Genomic DNA, 20,658 nt, shown 5'->3' with positions numbered 1-20,658 from the left:
TTTTATGAAGATGATGCAGCATGTATTTGCTGGTAATGATAGATGAAAGTGACATCATCTATAGAGACAAATAAAACTTGCCCAGTTGGGCACTGAAAAGAGTTTTTCAAATAAAGGTCATGTTCAGATGTTTCTCTTTGTCCACTCCTCTGAACCTTAGTCTGGTCCACCTCACCTGTCCTTAGGCAGATGAATAAAGGTGGAGAAGAGGTATCTCTTAGTTGCTTCATGCAGACATATCTTTCCACATAGAAAAATCTCCCATTTTAATGCTACACTTCATGTTCTACACTCATTGTTTATTTCACCTTGCTTGCAAGTCTAAACTCAGAAGTATTGTGGCACCAAGCACTGAAACAACACAAGTGTTTGCCTACAGTAAATAGGTGTTTATGATTAAAAGTTTTTTGCTTTGATTGATTCTTGTCATCATTATTTGAATCTTGCATTCAGAAGACCACTTGAGAGATGACTTAGACTCATTAAAGTTGCCACTATAAAACTAAATTAACCAGATATTCTGGTAAATTTGCTGGGAAGTTGGCTCTGACAGTCAGAGAGATGAAGGCTCAAAGTATCATCAGAACTTTGGAAATATTCAACATAATCAGTTGTAATCAAAAGGGAAATACTGTGGCTATTATAGGAGGGCACCTGTATTAGATACTGAGCCTTTAGATTTTATTTTATTATATTGCATCCCTTTTTTACTATCAGTAGGAGCATTAAATTATTATACAAGTGTCTGGAGTCTATGAAACTCTTGACAGCAGAATTTGAGGCAATTTATAAGTAATTAGGTTGTAGAGAATTCCAATTAAAAAAACCCTTCAGACAAATGAAAACAAAACAAACCTAAACCAACCCCACAGTAACAGGCAAAGGAGCAAGTATTTCAGTGTGGAAGAACAGAAGTGATTTTTGTATGGTTTTGTTTATAAGGGACAAAATCCATGGGGCTTTTTAGCAGCATCTGTTGAGGTTGGGTGTGGATGTCTTGTGGGAAGCTGCATCGGGAAGGCTTTACAGCAGCGGGAACTGAAGCGGGCGGCTGGTTCGAAAGCGGCGGCCGGCGCCTGTTCCCTTCGGGGCAGAGGGCGATGAGGGCTCGGAGCGGCATTTCCGAGACGGACCCCGAGAGATACCACGTTCGTGCCGGCCAGCGGTGGGAAGAGCCGGGCGGGCGGGGGGCGGTCCCGGGCGGGGCCCGGGGCTGTCCGGGACGAGGGGGAGCGGCCGTGGGGCTCGGGGGAGAGCCCGGCCCTCCGACTGGCAGACTTGCATCAGGCAGGCTCTCCGTCAGCCGGCCGTCCGTCCGTCCGTCCAGCCAGCCAGGTGCCGGGGGCTGGAAGCGCCGCTGCCGCCGGCTGGGGCTGCCCCGCGCCGCTGGGAGGAACCTCGGAGCGGGAGCGGGAGTTGGTGGTGTCGGTGTGGCTTCGGCCATGCTGGGGACAGTGACGATGGCGGGTAAGGCGGTGTGGCACTGCCGGCACGCGCGGTTTGCTCCCTGCGCTCGGCAGCGCCTGGGCTGTGCGGGCGGCAGCAGCATCCCCATCCCGGGGCTGCGGCCGTGCGCCGCTGCCCGAGAGCCTCGGAGCGCCGAGCCCCCGGCGTTACCGACTCTGGAATTCTGGCAGGGCCTCAGGAGTTAAAAGGTCTGCCGTAAGTACTTGTATCTCGGTGAGAACGGCTTCCAAGCGAAGGCTGCTGAAACTTTAGGAAGTGTCATATCGCCTCAGTCGGACGTACGATGTGGTGGTACCTGTGATGGTGGCTTTGTGAATGTGGAGGTCTTGACTGAGTGTTTTTCTGCGGGACGGGGCTATGACCTGTTATCTGAAATTGGGGAATGGATAGAAAAGGTAGTGACTGCACTGATGGTGCTATTTTACATCAGTCAGGCAATAAGGCAGTAAAATACCTTAAGAGCTAAACTTGGTGAAATTGGAGGGAATATGGAAGTTAGCATCGTTTATATGTTGTAAAAATATTTGCATGAGAGAAATGAAGCTGTTGCTCTATTGCTGTTTTATCTTAACAAAGCAAAATTCAGAGGGGATTAGCACAGTGGCAAAGGGGAGCGTGTGTATGGGGGGCAGTGGGATCCCAGCCTGCAGTACCAAACACTCAATGCTTGTGTGTGCTGAACTCCACACATCTTACTAAAGGAATTAGCACACAAGCCACTGAAACTGAGAGCTAATACTGTAAACTAATTGGACTTTCTGAAAAGATGACTTTTTGAGGAGCAAAGAATTAAAAGATAAAACATTACGTTTTTTCAAAAAACTTATGTCAAAGAAAGACAAACGTGTCTTTCTGTGGGAGACAAAGTACTATTATTAAATTTAAATAAACAAACCCCGGATTTTTTATGTTGTTTTTTTTTCCCTAAAGATAGCTAAATTGCACCACAATTTCTCTCAGATTGATGATATATGGCTCTAGCTATCTAGGAAATCTTTATTTCATTGTATTAATAATTACTCTCTTGTATATTGTTTGCTAGAGCCAGTGAATGAATTCAACAAATAGGGGGAGTTTATTCATGCAAAATACTCTAACTTTACAATACATATGGACAACAAAGCCCGTAGAAGTGCGGCTCCATTTGGAGCGGGCCCTGGGGAGGACTGTACGTGATTTGAATCAGTGAGTAGTGGAGGAGATATCCTACTGCTGTTTACAATAGGGTTTTCATTAAACTCGATGCTTAATGAGCTTATCACATGCTGAGTCTTTTTCCTCAAGGGCTCTCTATTTTTTTTATTTCCTTTTATTGTTAGCAATTAAAGGTTAAACTGTTTTTCAAAAGCAATGTCTTTATAGGTTTGCAGAGTTTTGATTGTTTGAGGTTTTCCTTATTTAATAATTCCTGTGGAAGAACCTTAGATTTTCACTGCAGCACAGCTGCTTCTATAGTACATTTCCCAAGAACTGCATTTAGCTTGTGGTATGTGTTACCATTTCTTGGAAGGGACGGGGAACTTCTGCTTATTGGTATGCAGGAGTGTATTAAGCTGTCATGTGTCTAATTAGTGCAGATGCAGCTTCATCTCCTTTGTGGTGAGTTTGTGATGTTTACATTAGGCTTTATGTGGTCGTTTTGATAAAGAAAAAAATTTCAATCTGCTTTTCATTGTTCATTAATCATTAGGGGTTCTCAAAAATGTCCCAGGGTTTACTGGCCTGTATTGCTTATCCCATCCTTGTTGCTAATGGAGCCATGAATTTTTTTCCCCTCAAAGACCCAAGTGCTAGAGTTGCTTCTATCTTACACTTAGTTAGTAAATTTTATTTTAAGAAGCAGAACCAAGTCACTGAACGTGTGATGTGGACAGCATGTCTAACCATGACATTTCATAAATATTTGTAGCATGCTGGTTTGGTTCCCAAACAGAACAGCTGTGCTGGTCTGAGAGCAGTTTATTATTGTGAGTGTATTTAATGAAGAATTTTTAACTACAGCAACTATATCCAAGCCATAGCTAGTGACACTTCTGGCTTTAAAAGGCTTCTGTTTGTTGTTAAAGAACTACAGTGTTTTCTGGTTTTTAGTGCTGTTTCTTGAAACACTGAAATGAAAAAAGAAATACCTTAATCTTGAAAAAATGAAATACATAACTTTTCCTGCTGGAATTTGAGAAGCTGGGCTCAGAATTGGAATTTGAGAAGCTCTGGGTTGGAGCAGACAAGTACAGCTAAATCAAAATTTTCTAAAAATAAAGATTTTTTGGGGAATGTTAGAATGCTACAGTATCATAGTCAAAATGATTGTGTGTTTGAGGTTTTTGTTTGTTTGTTCAGTTACTTTTCTATGACGTCGTTTTCTGGGGATGCTGCTTTTGCTTTCTAAAGGAGCTCTAAGCCATGAAAAAATAATAGGTATTTTGCAGCTTGTTCCTTTTTTCTGATTTTAAAAACAATCACAAAAGTACGTGAGATTTAAAAACCTAACTCTTCAGTTGCCACCAAAGTACCTGAGAACAGAAGACGAAATAGTACTTGTTTCAAAAGCTTTGAAATAACAACATGGTTGAAAACCTCATGAATTGCGTGGATATGCAATTGAGATTTAGCATGCAGAAATCTCTGTAAATCCTCCCTCATTATTTAATTAATCTGAGAGAACTTGTTCCCTGCAATGAACATGACAAGTCAGTCCTTGGAAAATTGAGTGAATAGAAGGGAGAAGGATATGGTATGTGCTTTCTATGGAAGAATTGTTTGTACATTGAAGTGGAATTAAATATGGTGTGTGGCAGGCAAAGGAAGGAAGAATTTGTGAAAAATACATTGTTAAGAAGCAGCAATGTCACAATTGTAGTTTAAAAAAATTGAATCATTAGAAGAATAAAACATAATCATATTTCTGTGTTATTTTGTTACTGTGAAATGAGTAGTGTGTTTGATTTATTAAACTCAACCTTCTGAAATTTGTGATGAAAATAATCAGAATTTGTGGTATAATGCCCAGTTTGTACACTCTGCAGTGGAAACTTTAAAGTACAGATTAGTTTTCTTTGTTTTTTCCTCTCCCTTTTTTTTTATGTTAAAGTGCTCAATTTCACAAATAATTCCAAATAACTACTTTATTCTAAATAAATCTGTTCAGGGTAGGTTTTTCACAGATATTGTAATTTCAGGCTGTGTCTTGTTTTTTAATTACTTGTATCAATTTTTGTCCTTTCTTTATATGTCATTAATGTTTCTAATGAGAATTAGAAGAATTGTGCAGTTAAGAGAAAACTGCATTTGACAAATACAGGCTTGGTTCAGATTTTTTTAACAGCCTTCTGTTTGTATCATATGAGTTTTAGAGCAGTAGCTGGTGGTTTGTCGGTGGCTTTTTTACAAGTTGTATTTGTAGCAAAACTAGACACAATGAAGGCAAATTGTTGTAAAATACACCTCAGGGCTGCAGCATTTGCTTTTGCTCATGCAAACCTAGTGAGAGAGTTGTGTATGTGACCAGCAGCACAATTTGGCCCTAAACACTGAATAAATGAAAACAGTACAAAGTCCTCTGAAGCCTTGCAGTGGCCAGAGGAGTTTGCGAGGTGGGCGCTGGGTGTGTGTCACATCCATCTGAGAGATTGAGAATGTAGGGAATTCATGGAAAAAATCCAGCGCCGTGCTGCAAATCCTTAGGGGGAAAAGTCAACCAACTCCAGATGTTGACATGGTTGACTTCGAGCCCATGAAGTGCTGTAGATTTAACTCTTGCAGTCACCGTGCTTTTTTTTAACTCTTTGGCAGCTACCGGGGGAGAAACACATTTTCACTTCTGGAGAGAGATGAGAGCTGGGAGCAGTTAAGTTGCACTGCCAACTGTGTCTGTCAGTCTACAAAAAGAAGAGTTTAATTATTCATTTCATTTTTAATGGGATGAGACAGGAGTTCAGTCATTCTGAAAATACTAATTTTCCAACAACTGATCAGCATGCTCCTAATAAAATAGAAATAAATTCTTACAGTGGACTAAGTACCTATGAAATTGTGAAATGAAGCACCTTTGAGTCCTCAGGACTGTCAGTTTTGAAAGTTTCTTTCAGAATAAAAGTTGCAGTTACTAAAACACGAGCAGCACCTTGATTCAATTAAAAATATTTGAAAAGTTAACTGGTATATAAGCAGTTAAAATAGAATTTCAGTGTTGGTCCTTAGCCACAGTGGATTTTAAACAGCCAAGTGTATTAATTTTATGATATCACCCCTGATCTTTATCACCTTCTCTAGGTATATTTTTGTTGTATTCTATTCCTTGGCTAGCACATAGGTAGGAACGTATAGCCCTGCTCAGGAGAAACCTAAGGAAATGTTATTCATATCAGTATTTTACTTTATTTGTTTTGTTTTGTTTTCTGGTAGCTGTTTGGATGAACCTGTCTGGTGTTTCTTAAAGGTGCTTTCAAAACCACTGAATTAATTCAGAAAGTGCTGGTTGTCTTGCCAGAATACCTGTGGTAGTGACATGCTACAGAACTCTGACCAGCAATGCCTTGTGTAAGTAACTTCCAAACCTTTCTGCATTCAGAATTGCCCTCACAGTGTTTGGGCACTGAAGTATCATTAATAAAAACTTGACTGTAGAATTCAACTGCTAAATACAAAGTTCCAGGTGTTTACGTTGTGACAGTACAGCTTGGATATTTGTGGCACTGGAGCTTTGTCACACAACAGTGGCAGCCTCCTGGCAACATGCAGGCAAATTTCCTGAATGGCACCTCTTTCCTCAAACGCTGAGGAAGGGCATCAGAAATTCAGTTTTAAAGAATCTTCCAGGGTTTTAAAATGTTAGAGAAGGAGACAAAGTAGAGGCTGGGTGCAGCAGCAGCATGTCACTTAACAGCTGACACTGGAATGTTATCTGGGGGATGAAACACCTTCTGGACAGGTTAAATCGTTTGGTGGAATTGAAGGAGTAGTGCTCGGGCAAGGGCTCTTAAGTATATCATCTGTGCACCATGATGGAGGGTTTTTTAACTTCAGGTGTGGTGTGTTGTAGCATAGCTGTGATTTTCAGACTGGTATTAGTGTGTTCAGTCAGTCAATATTTCTGTTAGTTTTTCCTTTTGCACTGTGTTTAGTGAAGTATTGCAAGGTAGCATGTCTGGTGGATGGGCTCACAAGGAAGACCTAATTATTGTCAGCTTGACTTAACAGTTCTGAAAGCTTATCACTGCTTCTAAACTAGGTGTTCTCTATTTTTATGATTGCATTTGTTATTGTAATGCATACCCATACCTGCAGATTTTGTAACAGTCACTGCTCTTTTCACCTGCAAAACATTTTACAGAGACATGGTCTTTATCTTTGGGTGTTATGAACTCCTCATTTTATAAACAAAATAAGCAAAAACCCTTTGAATACTTATCTTAAATATGAAGAGATGCCTTTATTATGCTGGTTTTACATCTTATCTTTCTTTGAAATGGAATGCCTCATTTATTCATATTCTTTATCATTCCACTCTTAGAGTAATTCCATTTATCTGTAATACCTGAAACTCATTTTAAACACTGAATTTACAGTAAACACCTATTCTGGTTTTGGACAGAAACCTTCCTTTTGGAAGGAAATTTGGAAGGAAACTTCCAAAGGGATGTTTTCTTAAGGGAATTAGGAAAAAATTATGAATAAATAAAAAAAGAAATGTCACCTTTTTACAATTTTTGAAACCTCAGGGTTTTCAATGTTTGAAGGGCATGCATTCCCAGGGAGTGTTTGCAAGAGGAAAGGTGAGCCCATAGAAGTCCATGTCTCTGGCTGCTCAGCAGTCCCAGGTGCCCTTCTGACTTCTCCATTCCCTTCTGCCTTCCTGCACTTCTGGCCTTCCCACTTAGACCCAGAATTCCCCTTGCTCTCAGCCCTGTATTTCAGTCTATCCTTTATCTAACTCGTGTCAGATGGAGATTTTCATGTGTCTAAGAATAAACATGTTGCATTAATGCAGGGCTGGGACAAACAGAAAGATTCTATGGACCTTGTTTCCAGCAGAGATGCTAAGAGGCCTTGCTCCTGAGCAAAGTTTTATTCAATGTTTAATGATCAGCATTCAGCTTCATAGCTGGCTAAGCCAAAAGTATAATTTTTAGTGTAAACAAGCTTAAGAATATATTAAAGTACCTGTTACCAAATAATTATAAAATATGTGATGTTTTGAAGATAGTCTCTGAAGAAGTGCCTCTAACTTCATGAATTCCCATTAAGCCTTTGACGGTTTTCTGCTAAATTACATTATTTTATGGAAATGACAAGGACTTTATTTCCAGACCTAAGAATAAATGAACACAAATACAAGAGTGGTTCCTTGACTTTATCATTTTATAGTCTCAAAACTAAATAAACAAAATGTGTTTGAAATAAACAAAAGTGTTTGATTGATAAGAGTTATTTTGCTTGTGGATTGTACTGGTGTTTGCAAGAGGTATATTACCAATAGACTAAAAATTCTGGCAGCTTCTTCAAAATGTCTGTTTTGTCTTGCCCTTTGCCCTCACAAATGGCTCAGTTCAAACTTCTCTGGTCTGAAACGTTTGGGGAGTTAGCATGTTAGCAGAGGTCAGGCTTTTAATTGAATTAGGAGTTAACAATTGAGGTAAATAATATTGCACTGTTAGATAAAGGAAAAACAAAAAGCTTTGCTTATGTTGACTTGGAAACAACAACCAGTAGGCTGCTGATAGCGAAACATAATTTGCCCTCTACATAGCAGTTAGAAGCCATTATCCTTGTATATTTTGTTTTGCTTATTGTGTAGTTAGTTGCACCCTTACCTGGACTGCATTGTCTGTGTGCTTCTGAAGAAGCAGCCCTTGAAAAAGGGAGAACCGGACAAGCAAGAGGCGTTGAGGGACTTCTGGAGATCCGGTGTACCAGCAAAGTAAGGCCAGCTGCAGAGTCAGAGACAGCTTCAAGGTGGTTCAAATAAAAACCAAATCACTTCGGGGAAGTTGATGATTCCGTGCTTTGTAAAGCTGTCTCCTCCTGCTTCTGAACATTGAAGTAGCACATGTACAGCTTAAAAGAAAGGGACCATGTCTTCTTTTAGGGTGTTGCTGTTCAACATTTAACATTTTAAATAATTTTATTTTTTGTATTGGCACTATTAACAGGTTTGGTCAGAGAGAAGAGTATGTTCCTTCATGCTTGCACTTTTGCCTGTTGCACAAAATCTAGGGTCAAGGAGAATATTAAACTGAAATCCTGGCAGCATCCAAGCCCAAGAATCTTTTGGTGTCTTGAATATGCCGTAGATGTAATTTACAATGCCAGTCTCTGAACTTGAGTTGGCCAGAGGAGAAATAATACTTAAATTATCCTGGCAAGACTGAGAGAGAGGGGGTTGCCAGTGACCTGAACGAAAAATGCAAACTGTCCTCAAAGAAAAGATAATGCAAACAGACATGTGAGCAGTGGGGGATTTTACCTTCTTGCATAGTGACAACCTTATTCATTCCAAACAACATGGAATTGCTGTAGATGGTGACGCTACGTATGTTTTGAATACATACATATATTGTATAGAAGAATTCCAAAGATTCATGATCTTCAAAGCAATATATTGTTACCTGTTTTGTAGGGATTATGAGTTTTCAGAAAAACAGGTGATTTCCCATGGGCGTTTTCACATCTTACTATTCTTTTGGGACAGAGCTGTAAAATAAGCTTTCTTTTTTTTTGTCATCGTTTTAGGTCAACAGGCTTTTTTGAGTTTTGTTTTGCTTTGTTTGTTTGCAGGTTTTTTTTTGTTCGTTGGGTTTCCTCAGATGTGTCTGTCTGCATGGAAGTATTTATTGAGCTTTGCTTCAGGAATAATTGTATATATTATTCGGTATAGTCTGTGATAATTTTTTTTTTTACTTAAGTTTGCCTTAAAGTAAAAAACACCACAAGCCACACAACAAGAACTGCAAAATCAGGGTATAGAATAAGAGAATATAAGCTTGAAAGGTGTATTTGCAAATAAACTGTGGAAAGAGTAGAATGATATGAAGAAGGAAAATAATTGTAATAGGGATAGAACAGAAACAAATTCTTAAAAATGTACTAGTAGCATATAGAAAAGATACGCCGATAATAATAGAAGGTGTATGCTTATGCAAATTAGTAATAATGAAAAAATATATAAAGGTATATTATACCATTAAATTTAGAAGGAAATTAACTGGGGTTTTGTTGTTGTTTAAACAGTTGGACAAACAGAACATTCCAGTGTAACTGTGAAGGAAGACACTGAAACTATGGAGACAAATCCATCTGACTCGGGCACCACAGACAGTGTAGATGCTGAGAAGGAGGATGCTCATTCAATTAAGCAGTTGCCAGCTTTGGAAGAAGTTGCAGAAGACCAGGTGGCAGAGCCACAGTCTTATGATCTGGGTTTTAAAAAGGTTTTTAAATTTGTTGGGTTCAGATTCACAGTGAAGAAGGAAAAGACAGGAAAATCAGAACCAGTTCAGCTGCTTACTGTGAAAAAGGAAACAAAGGTCCCTGAAGGAGCTGATGATGAAAAAGAAGTTGCCTCAGAAGAAACAGCAGTGCCTGAGGATGTACTCTCTGCAGAAGACAATACCAAAGATACACTGAAAAACGAAAAAACAGAAGATGAATCTCCTAAAATATCAGAAGCAACTGAGATTTGTTCTCAGCCAGTTGCCTTAGCCACTGAAACTGCATCACCATTAAGAAAACTTTTTACTCAAGGGTGGACTGGATTTAGAAAAAAGAAAAGTTTTAGGAAGCCTAAAGAAGATGAACAACAGTCTCCTGTGAAAGAAGAGGAGATAGAAAAAGAGGAGACAACATTAACAACTGAAATCAGTGAAAAGGAGGAGAAATCAGAGTCTGAGAAGCAAGATGAAGAGAGAAATGTGACAGCAGTAACTGTTGAAGCGCATGAAAAGGAGCAAACTGAAGGTGAAATGCAGGAGTCAGAAAAGACTCTGGCAGCCACAGGAGTAGAAGGAAGTGAAAAGAAAGAGGTAGTCAAGCATGATGAGGAGGGACAAAAAGAGGACCCAGCAGCTGTAAAAGAAAGTGCAGAGGTAAAAAAAGATGATCAAGAAAGGAAACTGGTGGAAGTCCCAGAAAATCTTGGTAAAGAGGAAGAAAAAACTGAAGAAGGAGAGAAAGAAGGTGAGGTGACAGAGAAACCACTAAAAACAAAGTCAGTGGTACCTCTTGTCACTGACAGTGTGAACGGAGACTTGATAACGTCCTCAGAAGGCCTACCTGTGGGAGAAAAACTGGACTCAATGGAAAAGTGTGAAAGAGATGACAGAACTGAAATAGCCTCTGAAGAGACATGTGAAACTGGATCTGTGGCAATGGAAATTTCTAGTGATCAGCGTAGAAAATCTGAAGGAAAAGAAGGAAGTAAACATGCTCTACTTGGGAAAGAGACATTAGATGAAAAAACAGAGGAAGCAGAATTAAAAATGTCACCCACAGCAGAAGATGTTGCACAGGGAGAAGCTCTGGATAGAACCACAGAGAAGAAAGAAAGCAAAGAACATGAAACAAAGTCAACTCTACTCTCTTCTACTTCTGAAGAACCCGTTGACACAGAGGATAATCAACAGTCAGTCAAACCTGCTGATGAAGGACTACAGGGAAAACCTGGCACAGATACAACTGATACTGTCAAACAAGATGAAACAACCATGGAAGTAACTTCTGAAGAGGCAGCTGGAAAGAGACCTCCAGAAGGTATCACAAATGAAGCAGAACTCCTGTCTTCACAAGAAAAGACTAAATTACAAGGTAGCCCTTTAAAGAAACTCTTTACAGGTACTGGATTGAAAAAACTGTCTGGAAAGAAGCAAAAAGGTAAAAGAGAAGAATCTAAGTTAGGGGAACAGGGTGAGCCAATTCAGCACTTATCAGATTCCCCAGATAGCCCAGAGGAACAAAAGGGGGAGAGTTCTGCTTCTTCTCCTGAGGAGATGAATGAAATTCCCTCTTTAGAAAAATCCGCAGATGGAATGCAGGTCACTGAAAGTGAAGATGCCACAATTACAGATGTGGAGCGAAAAAGAGAAATTGTTACACCTTGGGCATCATTTAAAAAGATGGTGACTCCCAAGAAACGTGTCAGAAGGCCCTCTGAAAGTGATAAAGAAGAAGAAATTGATAAGACAAAGAATGTTGCAGTATCTGCAACTGAAAATGTTGCTGATGAAAATCAGGGAGAAATACAAGAAAATGGGATTGACCAGAAACCAGAGAAAATTACAGAAGAGCCCAGAAGAAAAGTTGATACCTCTGTCTCCTGGGAAACTTTTATATGTGTAGGTTCTTCAAAGAAAAGAGCCAGGAAGTCATCATCATCTGATGAAGAAAGCCAAAAAGTAGAAGAGTCCGGACAGAGCAAAGAAACAGCAACAGATGCAGTTCTTACTAGCTCTCAGGAGAGTGACCAAGGACAAGGGAATTCTTCCCCAGAGCAGGCTGGAAGTCCATCTGAAAGTGAAGGCATTTCAACATGGGAATCGTTTAAAAGGTTAGTTACTCCAAGAAGGAGATCCAAAACCAGAATGGAGGAGAGAAGTGAAGACTCTGTTGTGGGTTCTAGCCTGGAGCATTCAACATCGGATGGTGAGCCTGGAAAAGATGAATCATGGGTTCCATTTAGAAAACTGATGCCTGGGCGCAGGAAGAAAAAGTCAGATGGAAAGCCAGAACCAGCTCATCTTAAACAAGCAAGAGAAGACATGGCAGAAACAGCTGAGGAAGATTCTGATGTTCCAGCTGTTGTTCCTTTATCTGAATATGAAGCAGCAGAACAGGAGAAAATGGAAGCTCAACGAGCGAAAGATGCTGAAGCGACAAGAGAACAAACCTCAGAGGAAGAGAGAGCAGAAAAGGAGACCCTGAAGACGGGGCAAGGATCTGAAGGGCTGATACATGCAGTTGCTGTTACCACTGTGGAAGAAGAAAGGGCAGTGAGCAGCATTGAGGAGAGGTCACCATCATGGATATCTGCTGCTCTAACAGAGTGCATTGAGCAGGTGAGAGAAGAGGAAGAGAAAGAAACTCAGAAAACAGCTGAACCAGGTGTTACTGTGGAGGATGCAGTGGTAGCTGCTGAGACAGTGCCAGAGACTAGAAAGGATGTAAGTGATGACACCACAGCAAGTGAGCTGGAGCTAACCTCTGAAGCTGTGACTGCTCTGGAGACAGCAGAAGCTTCCTGTGCTGAAGAAACTATGGAAGTGTCCCTTGCTGAGGAGACAACTGAGATGGTTTCTGCTGTTTCACAGTTGTTAGAAACCCCAGATACTACAGAGGAAGCTACACCGGTTCAAGAAGTAGAGGCCACTGAACAAAATTTGAAAGAATTGGACAAACAGACACAAAAAGTTCTTCATGAAGTTGCTGAAAGAGTAAAATCAGATGTAGCACAGCCTGTTACTGAAGGAGCTGTGACAGAAACTATAATTACAACAGTACAGGGACCTGAGTCAGAAGCGAAAGGTGCTACTAAAGATGGGAATGCTGTCGGCCAGGAAACCGTTCTGCTTGAACAGTCCTTGGAAAAAGAACACAAAGAGGATGGCCCCCAGCCCCTGCAAAGTGCAGGGAGCATTCAGGGCCAAAACAGAGTTGAAGAGAGTGTATTACCTGAAGGTTCAGAGAAAAGTGAAATACCTTCTGTGATGGAAGAAAGCACAGATGGATGTCAAGGATATGTAGAAGACCATAAAGAAGTAAATGAAGTGCAGATGACAACAGAGGAAACTTTATCACATGACAAAGAGTTTCACAGCATCAAAGCCTCCACTCCCGAGGAAGAGCTGCTTGCAAACCAGGAGCCTTCAGAGCAAGAGAAACTGCCCATTACAGAGTTGACACAGGATGAGACAAGAGATGAATGTGCTCCAGAAGGAAAGCCTGCAGTAAGTATTGCATATAACACAAAGGTTCATTTGTCAAAGTAAAAGTCAGCAAGTGTTAGGCACTGTACCTTGTTTAGAACCAGGTTATGGGTATATTACTGTCAAGGACCTTCCTTGTGTAGCCTGAGGCAACTGAAGTTCATTTCCAGTGAGAGATACACAGATGTCTAGAAGCAGCAGGCACTGCAGCTTGTGTGCAGAGTGAGGTGGATGCAGTAATGGAGTGGGAGATAGTGTGCATAGATGCAGAGGTACTGAAATGATTGTCATTAGGGCTCCTGCACTGCACAAAGTGACTGAAGTTACTATATGAACACCTGAGATACAGATGTGATCCATATGACACCATACACATTGGATGGTATCTTCAGTTGTGGGCAGAAATACAGGTGAGGCTGAGGTACCTCTGCAAAGGGAGGACATGGAAACAACACCACTATCTCCAGCTTTAAATGCTGTAGTTGCTGTGGCTGGCACATTCCCACCTTCTTCCCTATCTCCTTATCTTCTGGCTTAGTCTTTGTTTCAAGTGCTGCCAGCTGTCCTTTCCTTTAGTTAATTTTAGGTTGCCCTTTGTTTAATGAGCTACATGTTCTCAGAAATGACACAAGATGGGATCTTGATGAGGTACTAATCCCTGTGTCTTCACCGTGTGCTCTTCCCATAACACTTGTCCTTTTGGGTGTTGTGGTTTTTCACCTAGAACATTGCTGGTCACTCCCTGCTTGTACCTTTTTTCACAGATCTGTTGCAATTCTTCACAGGTTCAGGACAAGACAGAGGACGAAACTTCATCCTTGGGGCTTACAGCTGAAAAACTTGAAGGAGAGGGCAGAACGCTCACTGTGGGATCAGAGTGCACAGAAGCAGTTGTCACTGTTGAAACTGAGAAACAAGTTGGAGCTCCTGACTCAGAAGAGCAAGTTTGTACTAAAGGAGTTCCTAGCAGGACACCTGCCCAGAGAGAGGAAGATGATGCTGTGCACAGTGGAGTAAAAAGCACAGAAGTCACTGTTCCTGAGGTTCTCCTGCAGAGCCAGGGAAAAGCCTCTGCCCTTCCTTCAAAAACAGTTGGCTCAGAAGCAGCTGCAGATGCTGAGCAGAGCATGAGCAATGGGTGTGACAGGGACATTGCAGCAAAAGATTCTGTGCCTGTCACAGAGCCACAATGTAGAGACAAAACAACTGAAACCCCCTCCAAGAGTGATGAAGTGGAAGGTGCTGTGCTCAAATCTGAAACACTGTTGGAGAGCACTTCCATCGTTGCTGAGGCTCCCGTGCAGATTAAAGCAGATGGGGCATCTAATTTATCATCAGCATGCCCAGAGATTGTTGAAAATGGAAGTGCTGTTATCACTGATAAAAGTCCTAAGAAATGTGAAACACCCAGCAGCTTGGCTGGAGAAGAGACTGTGGGAAAAGGACAAGAACTTGTAGAAACCTTGAACTGTCAAGGTTTCCAGAAAGAAGATAAGAAAAATGAGCAATTGCTGGATGGAGCCAAAGAAGTATTTGAATATGGAAAACAGGAAGCTGTGAGACATGATGAATGTTCAACTGCTGTCCAGCAAGAGGAAGGCTCTGACTCAGCCTTTCCACAGGCTGAAGGCTTGGGGGCTCTGAAAACACCTGTGGCTCTAGCAGCTGCAGCAGGTGGAGAGCATGTCATGGCAGAAACTGCAACATGCACAGACGTGACAGCCAAAACTGTACACTTGGCTACTACACCAGAGCAAATGGCTTCTGAAGAGGTCCCAGTTATTAATACTGACTGTTCAGGCTGTGGGACTGCAGAGCTTGGTAGTGTGGAGACACCCAAGCCTGGAGTAACTTGTGCTTCCATGAATGGAGTATCAGAGGAGCAAGAGTGGCCCCAGAGCACAGGGCAAGCTGAACACAATGGCATTCCTTCCAGTCACAGTCTGTCTCCCAGCCACCCTGAATTTCAGAAGCATGTTACTCAGTCTGTGATCATAGAGTCCCAGAGCACAAAAATTGTATTGAATGCCATCCAGTCAGCTGTTCACAAACTTGCAGAAACAGAAGAGTCAGCTGCCCTTGAGTCAGAGGAGAGCATTAAGTCCATAGGGAAAAGCCCATCAGATAAAATTGTACCTGAACTTCTGGGAAGTACACAGGTAGATCAACAGCTTCCAGTAAAAGAGGAAGAGATACAAAGTAAGGAACAAGAGCTCAAGCAAACAGGAATAGTGAAAACTGCTACCTTAACTGAGTCTGCAGAAATCCATGCAACTGTGGAAAAAAAGGACATGCCTTTAATTTCTGAGATGCTGAAAGATGGGCAAAGTCAGAATTCTTTAACAGTTGTGACAAGCCCTGAAGAAATTTCAAGGGGAAGTGTGAGACTTCAGGAATCAACCCTAGAACAAAGTACTTCAGAAGATTCAACCAAAGACACCCTAGACATAGACACACCAAAATTAAGGGAAAAAGAGGTTGGGTACATTATGGAAATCTCAGACCAACATACAGGACAGCAAACATGCAGAGAAAGTGAGGAACAGCTATATCATCCTCCAATGGAAGATGGGAAAACACAAATGTGGGAGGATGACAGTTGTCAAGAAGGAACATCTTGTGATAGACAAAGTCAGAACTCAGTGGCTCTGACGCCTTGAATGTAAGTAGCATTTTTAGCCAGTAATTTATTTCTTTTTCTAAGATAGTTGTGAGGATCCCTAAACTGTCCTCTCTAATGTGTTGTGGTTGTTTGTTTTGTTTTTAATTATTTTGCTGAAGGGCTGCCCTCACTTCAGTGGCCTTGGACTTGGCCTACATTTTGGTGTGGTATTTCTGGGAGGTAGTAAATGTATTTTTCAGTTTTCCTAGGTAGGAACTCACATGACACATTTAATGTATTCAATTTAATGTGCAAACCCACTCTCTAACAAAGCTCTTTTTAAAATCCTAAAGGATGTGAGTATTGCCTTCCATGGTAAACTTGGAGTGCCTCACGTGCAAAGCTCTTTGCACTTCAGAGGAATTTGAGTCAAAAATTACAAGTACAGTCTCTCCCTAGGATATATACTGCACTTGCTTCACTAAGTCATAAGACCTTTATCTCTGAGAACTGCTTGGGAAAATAATGTATTCTTGAGAAAGTAAGCAGTCATTACTAAAGCTTTTTTACTGTCATCTTTCTTTCAGATGTGCTAAGCATCCATGTGGCATGTGGAGAGATGCCAGTCCTAGAGAACAACTGACAATCCTGCCACAGAACCAGGAGCTTTATTCACTACCCTTTATTCTTGGATGTTAACGTCTGTTCTTTTGAAGACCTCGCCTTGCCATTTTTGTTAAAAAACAATGCCTTTAATATTGGCTGTATCCATACCTGTGTTCCATGAAGGTTATTTGTCTCTGCCCAAAATAATCCATTAGGACTGGAGCTGCACCACTCAGTGACTGGGCAGATCACTAGAATTTTTGCCATGGTTATTACTGTCCCCTCATTTAATGTGTGTCCTGACTGTCCAATCTCCTTGAATCCCTTCACTTGTCCCTGAGTCTCCCTCCCTTCTTTAGCAGTCTCCCTTTCCCATCACATCTTTTCTAGCTGCCTTGATCTGACCTGTGAATGGCTGTAGGTGCTACTCAGCTTGTATGTGAGGGGGAAGAGGAGGGCTGACTGATGAGAACACATGAGACTTCTGGATACGTCTGTCAAACAGCAGGAACTGGATCACGCACAAATTGTTTGAGCAAGGTGCTCAAGTTTGCTGCCTTTCAGTCCCATTCAGGTATCTCTGTCCATCTTTCAGTTGTATTTGTGCAGGCCTGATTCAGTCAGAAATTATATCTACAGTGTAGCTTTGAAAGGAGATGGAAAATACCCTTCCTCTGTTGTTCCAGACTTCAGGTCTCAGGACTGGACTGTAATGTATTGAATATTTATATGTATGTCTTAAACCCAGTTCTGATTTTAATGTAGAGCAGTGATACTTCTGTACTGTTTAGGCATTCCCTTAAATGAATATTGTAGAGTAGCCTGGAGAGGAAATTGATACTTATTGGAGCAGAAATTGATAACATGTAGTTTCCTATTTATTGTTCCAGGTTTTTCCCCCTGTAAAATCTCTCAAAAAATTTGGCTGTCTTGCTTTGAATATTTATATGTATACCCTAAACCCAGTTCTGATTTTAATGTAGAACTATGATATTTCTAATGACAAAAGGAGAGCCCTGACCTGACCCACTGCTCACTTCTACTTGCAGCCCTCCCTGGTTTCTGAGAACCCTCCAGACACCACCACTTGTTCTTGTGCCACTTTGTATCTCATCCCTCTGATTCCAAGCTCTGCTAATTTCTGGTGACTGCCCCATCCAAAGCAAAGCTTTTCCCTGCCCTATAATGTCTTAACATCTTCCCTGCACACACACTTCCTTCTTTCCCAATCCCTGCCTGAACTGTTTTCCCACCTCACCATTTTTTGAAATTCTCCGCACTCCTGATAATTCTCTGTCTCTTCTGAGGCAGGAGTAGAAAAGAGGAAAAAAGGGACTTGGTAATGAGTTCTGCCTTGAATTTCAAAAAGCTGATGAGATTTTTGGGGTCCTGAGGTCTTAAAAAGCTTCATGAAAGGTGGATTGGATTGACAGCAGGTGAGACCAGAATGGGTAGGGTGATATAAAGATGCTTAGAAGCCCCAGGACTGAGAGTCCTGGGATGTCTGTCCCCAACAGGAATTGGTCCTCTCCTTTGTTGTTTACGTTAAAATCGAACAAGGGGTACAAGTCAGTACTTTCAGCTCTGATTTCCAAAGTGAAGGTTACAGATCACACATTGTGAAACCAATGCCCATCAAGTTGAACAATAACTCACTCTCATACCTGTATAGTAATTTATTTTAAAATCAATTTTAGTGTACAAATGCTCTTGTTACGGCAGGTGCTGGCCTCTCCTCGAGGCTGCACATCCAGCAAGCGATGTGACTGATTGCACTGGTGTGATTGCACCATCTGGTGCTGCCCTGCGTGGAAGCATCAAAAGATTTTTCCTTACCTCAGAGCGAATTATATAAATATTTAAAGCCAAACAATGTGGTTTCAAACAATCCAGTCTATCTCTGTCCATTGTTAGTGGCAGCTTTCCCCCTTAGCTTTGGGCGATTCTAAAAACCTCAGTTGGTTTCCACGCGTTTAGATTGGCTTGCAAGGTAATGATGCTCTTAATAACACCTCACAAGTGCAAACTTGGCTGAATTTGTACAAATTGTATACCTATGTACCTTAAGCCATATTGCAATAACTGCAGCAGGTAAAACAAAATAACAAAAGCATGACCTGTGTAATCCTGATTCTTACGTTTGTAGCTCCAAAGCTGTTAATAATATGTAAAGTTACTTCTTGTCTGATCCTCATTTAAATAAAGCTAGCTTTACCACAATGTAAATTGTCTGTTGGTAGTAATTGAGCAGGCAAGGGCTTTTAACTTGCCTGTTCTCTTCATTAATCCAGGGCCTAGGTAAGCAATGCAACAAACCTAACTATAAAACAAATAAAAAATCTTTTTATAACTGACAGCTAAAAATACCTGCTGCACCCAAAACCACGCTAATGGTGCAGGGAGCATGTCTCCACAAAAAGACACTACTTTGTTCCAGTGTATTGCTTTGGCCTCTGAAACTCTCCTTGAGACTGTGACTTCTGGCTTGTGCTTAAAAGCTTGAAGCTTCCTCTAATCCAATGTATTGGGTTACTAAATTTGATTTTGTGTTTTTAAGGTAGATTTCATTGATTAAATAAAATGCAACTACAAATTTGTTCTAACTTGTGTATGTGGTGAGTTTTTTTTCACCTTGCTTAGTGTAAATTATTTTCTGCTGGTTGCTTCATCTTCAGGGAGTTAGATTTGCTCCTGAGGATTCACATTCAGGTTTTGACTTGAATTACAGAAGCTAATTACAGAATTAAACTATGATTTGGCTCTAAGTTTCAATAAAATGTGCATATTTCAGAAGGAACAAGAATAGGGTACTCCTGAAGACTGAAATACTTCAATTAATTTCAAGATAGAAAACAGCATTCTGTGAGCCAGAATGAAAAATTAGTAAATCGTATGCCTTGCTGGTGGGACTTAAGTATAGAAAACTCCAACAAAGCAACAACATAAATGTCCACAAAACCTTTGTTATAGATTAGCAGATTGAGGGTCTTAGGCTCATAACTGGTATCTTTTAGGCTCCCTCACCTCTGCTTAGCAAGGGTATACTCATGGCACCAGAAATCTGGGTGTGCCTGTTATTTATCTTAGCAAACCTTGGACTTCAGACATAAAGTTTTTCCAGCTGTTCATGTTCTGTGGCTGAAGCTGATTAGCAGTGTTTGTATCTCAAGACAGATTCACACCTGAACTAGTTTTTTAATAATTGGTGCCTTCCTGTCCTCAGCTAAAATGCTGAATCCTGTATCTGCAAATACCTAGTTGTACTGATTGCAGCAATTGCAGGGATATTGGAGTGCTGCATGCAGCCTGTCTCTCTTCTTGCTTTGGCATGATGTCGAGGGCTCACACTGCAGGGGACTGATCTCACTGTCCCCTTTTGGCATCTGGAGGTACAAATTGAACCAGCATCTCCTGCCAGACATTGTGCTCAAGGTGTACACAGCCTCTGCTGCCCCGTTTGCAAGATTTGTGCGTTTATACTGGTTAGTGAAATCTCAGAACAGGCATCTAACCAGGGATTGGAGTTCAAGCCTCTTGCACCCCGAGGAAGTTTGTATGCTGTTTCCTCAGGGTTGTTTTATTGGCAACAGCTCAAGTATCCTGCCTGTTAGCTCAGGCTATGGAAGTGGATCTGGCTTTCCCATGCAATCCAGAGCATATGGGAGGCAGCTGTGCTCACTGAGGAACCTGCACAGCTTGGATACAGCAAGTGCTTGGGGATGGGCAGGAGGTTTGCCAAAAGCAGAGAGGATTCCTGAGATGTTCATGTCTGGATGCTGAACACTGGATGTTTGTCATTCGCAGCTGCCACATGGGAAGGGAGCAGGCCTGAGGAGGCTCACAAGGAAGGATGTGGCTTGGAATGAGGAGCAATGTGGAGCAGAAGGCCAGTGGAATTGGCAACATGGGGTTTGGAGTTCTAATTTGGCAGGGGGAAGAATGATGTGAAAAAGGAGGGGTGACTTTGCTCTGTGAACATTTTGAGATACTCCTAACAAGGAGGGAACAGCCACCACAATGCCAACACCTGGTACAGGGCTGCTGTCATCTCTAGTTGGGCAGGACATG

At 41.3% G+C, this 20,658-nt stretch overlaps 1 protein-coding gene across 2 annotated transcripts in view; it reads left to right on the top strand.

The window, feature by feature from the left end:
* AKAP12 (A-kinase anchoring protein 12) overlaps window positions 1-19,193 on the top strand; it is a 30,348-nt gene extending 11,155 nt beyond the window's left edge. The window contains exons 1-4 of one of the 2 annotated variants that reach the window (XM_036379556.1): window positions 1,383-1,467; window positions 9,697-13,403; window positions 14,168-16,044; window positions 16,572-19,193. In XM_036379556.1, the coding sequence (XP_036235449.1) occupies window positions 1,443-1,467; window positions 9,697-13,403; window positions 14,168-16,042 (5,607 nt within the window). In that variant the 5' untranslated portion in view covers window positions 1,383-1,442 and the 3' untranslated portion in view covers window positions 16,043-16,044; window positions 16,572-19,193. Of the gene's footprint in view, window positions 1-1,382; window positions 1,468-9,696; window positions 13,404-14,167; window positions 16,045-16,571 lie in introns of those variants that run through there. The other variant, XM_036379555.1, reaches the window with a different exon arrangement.
* Window positions 19,194-20,658: the final 1,465 nt, after the last annotated feature.

The sequence above is a fragment of the Molothrus ater genome, chromosome 3 (genome assembly GCF_012460135.2).
Source record: "Molothrus ater isolate BHLD 08-10-18 breed brown headed cowbird chromosome 3, BPBGC_Mater_1.1, whole genome shotgun sequence".
In the NCBI taxonomy this organism is placed as follows: domain Eukaryota; kingdom Metazoa; phylum Chordata; class Aves; order Passeriformes; family Icteridae; genus Molothrus; species Molothrus ater.
Note: the sequence above shows the minus strand (reverse complement) of the source record. Positions and strands in the feature narration are given on the sequence as shown.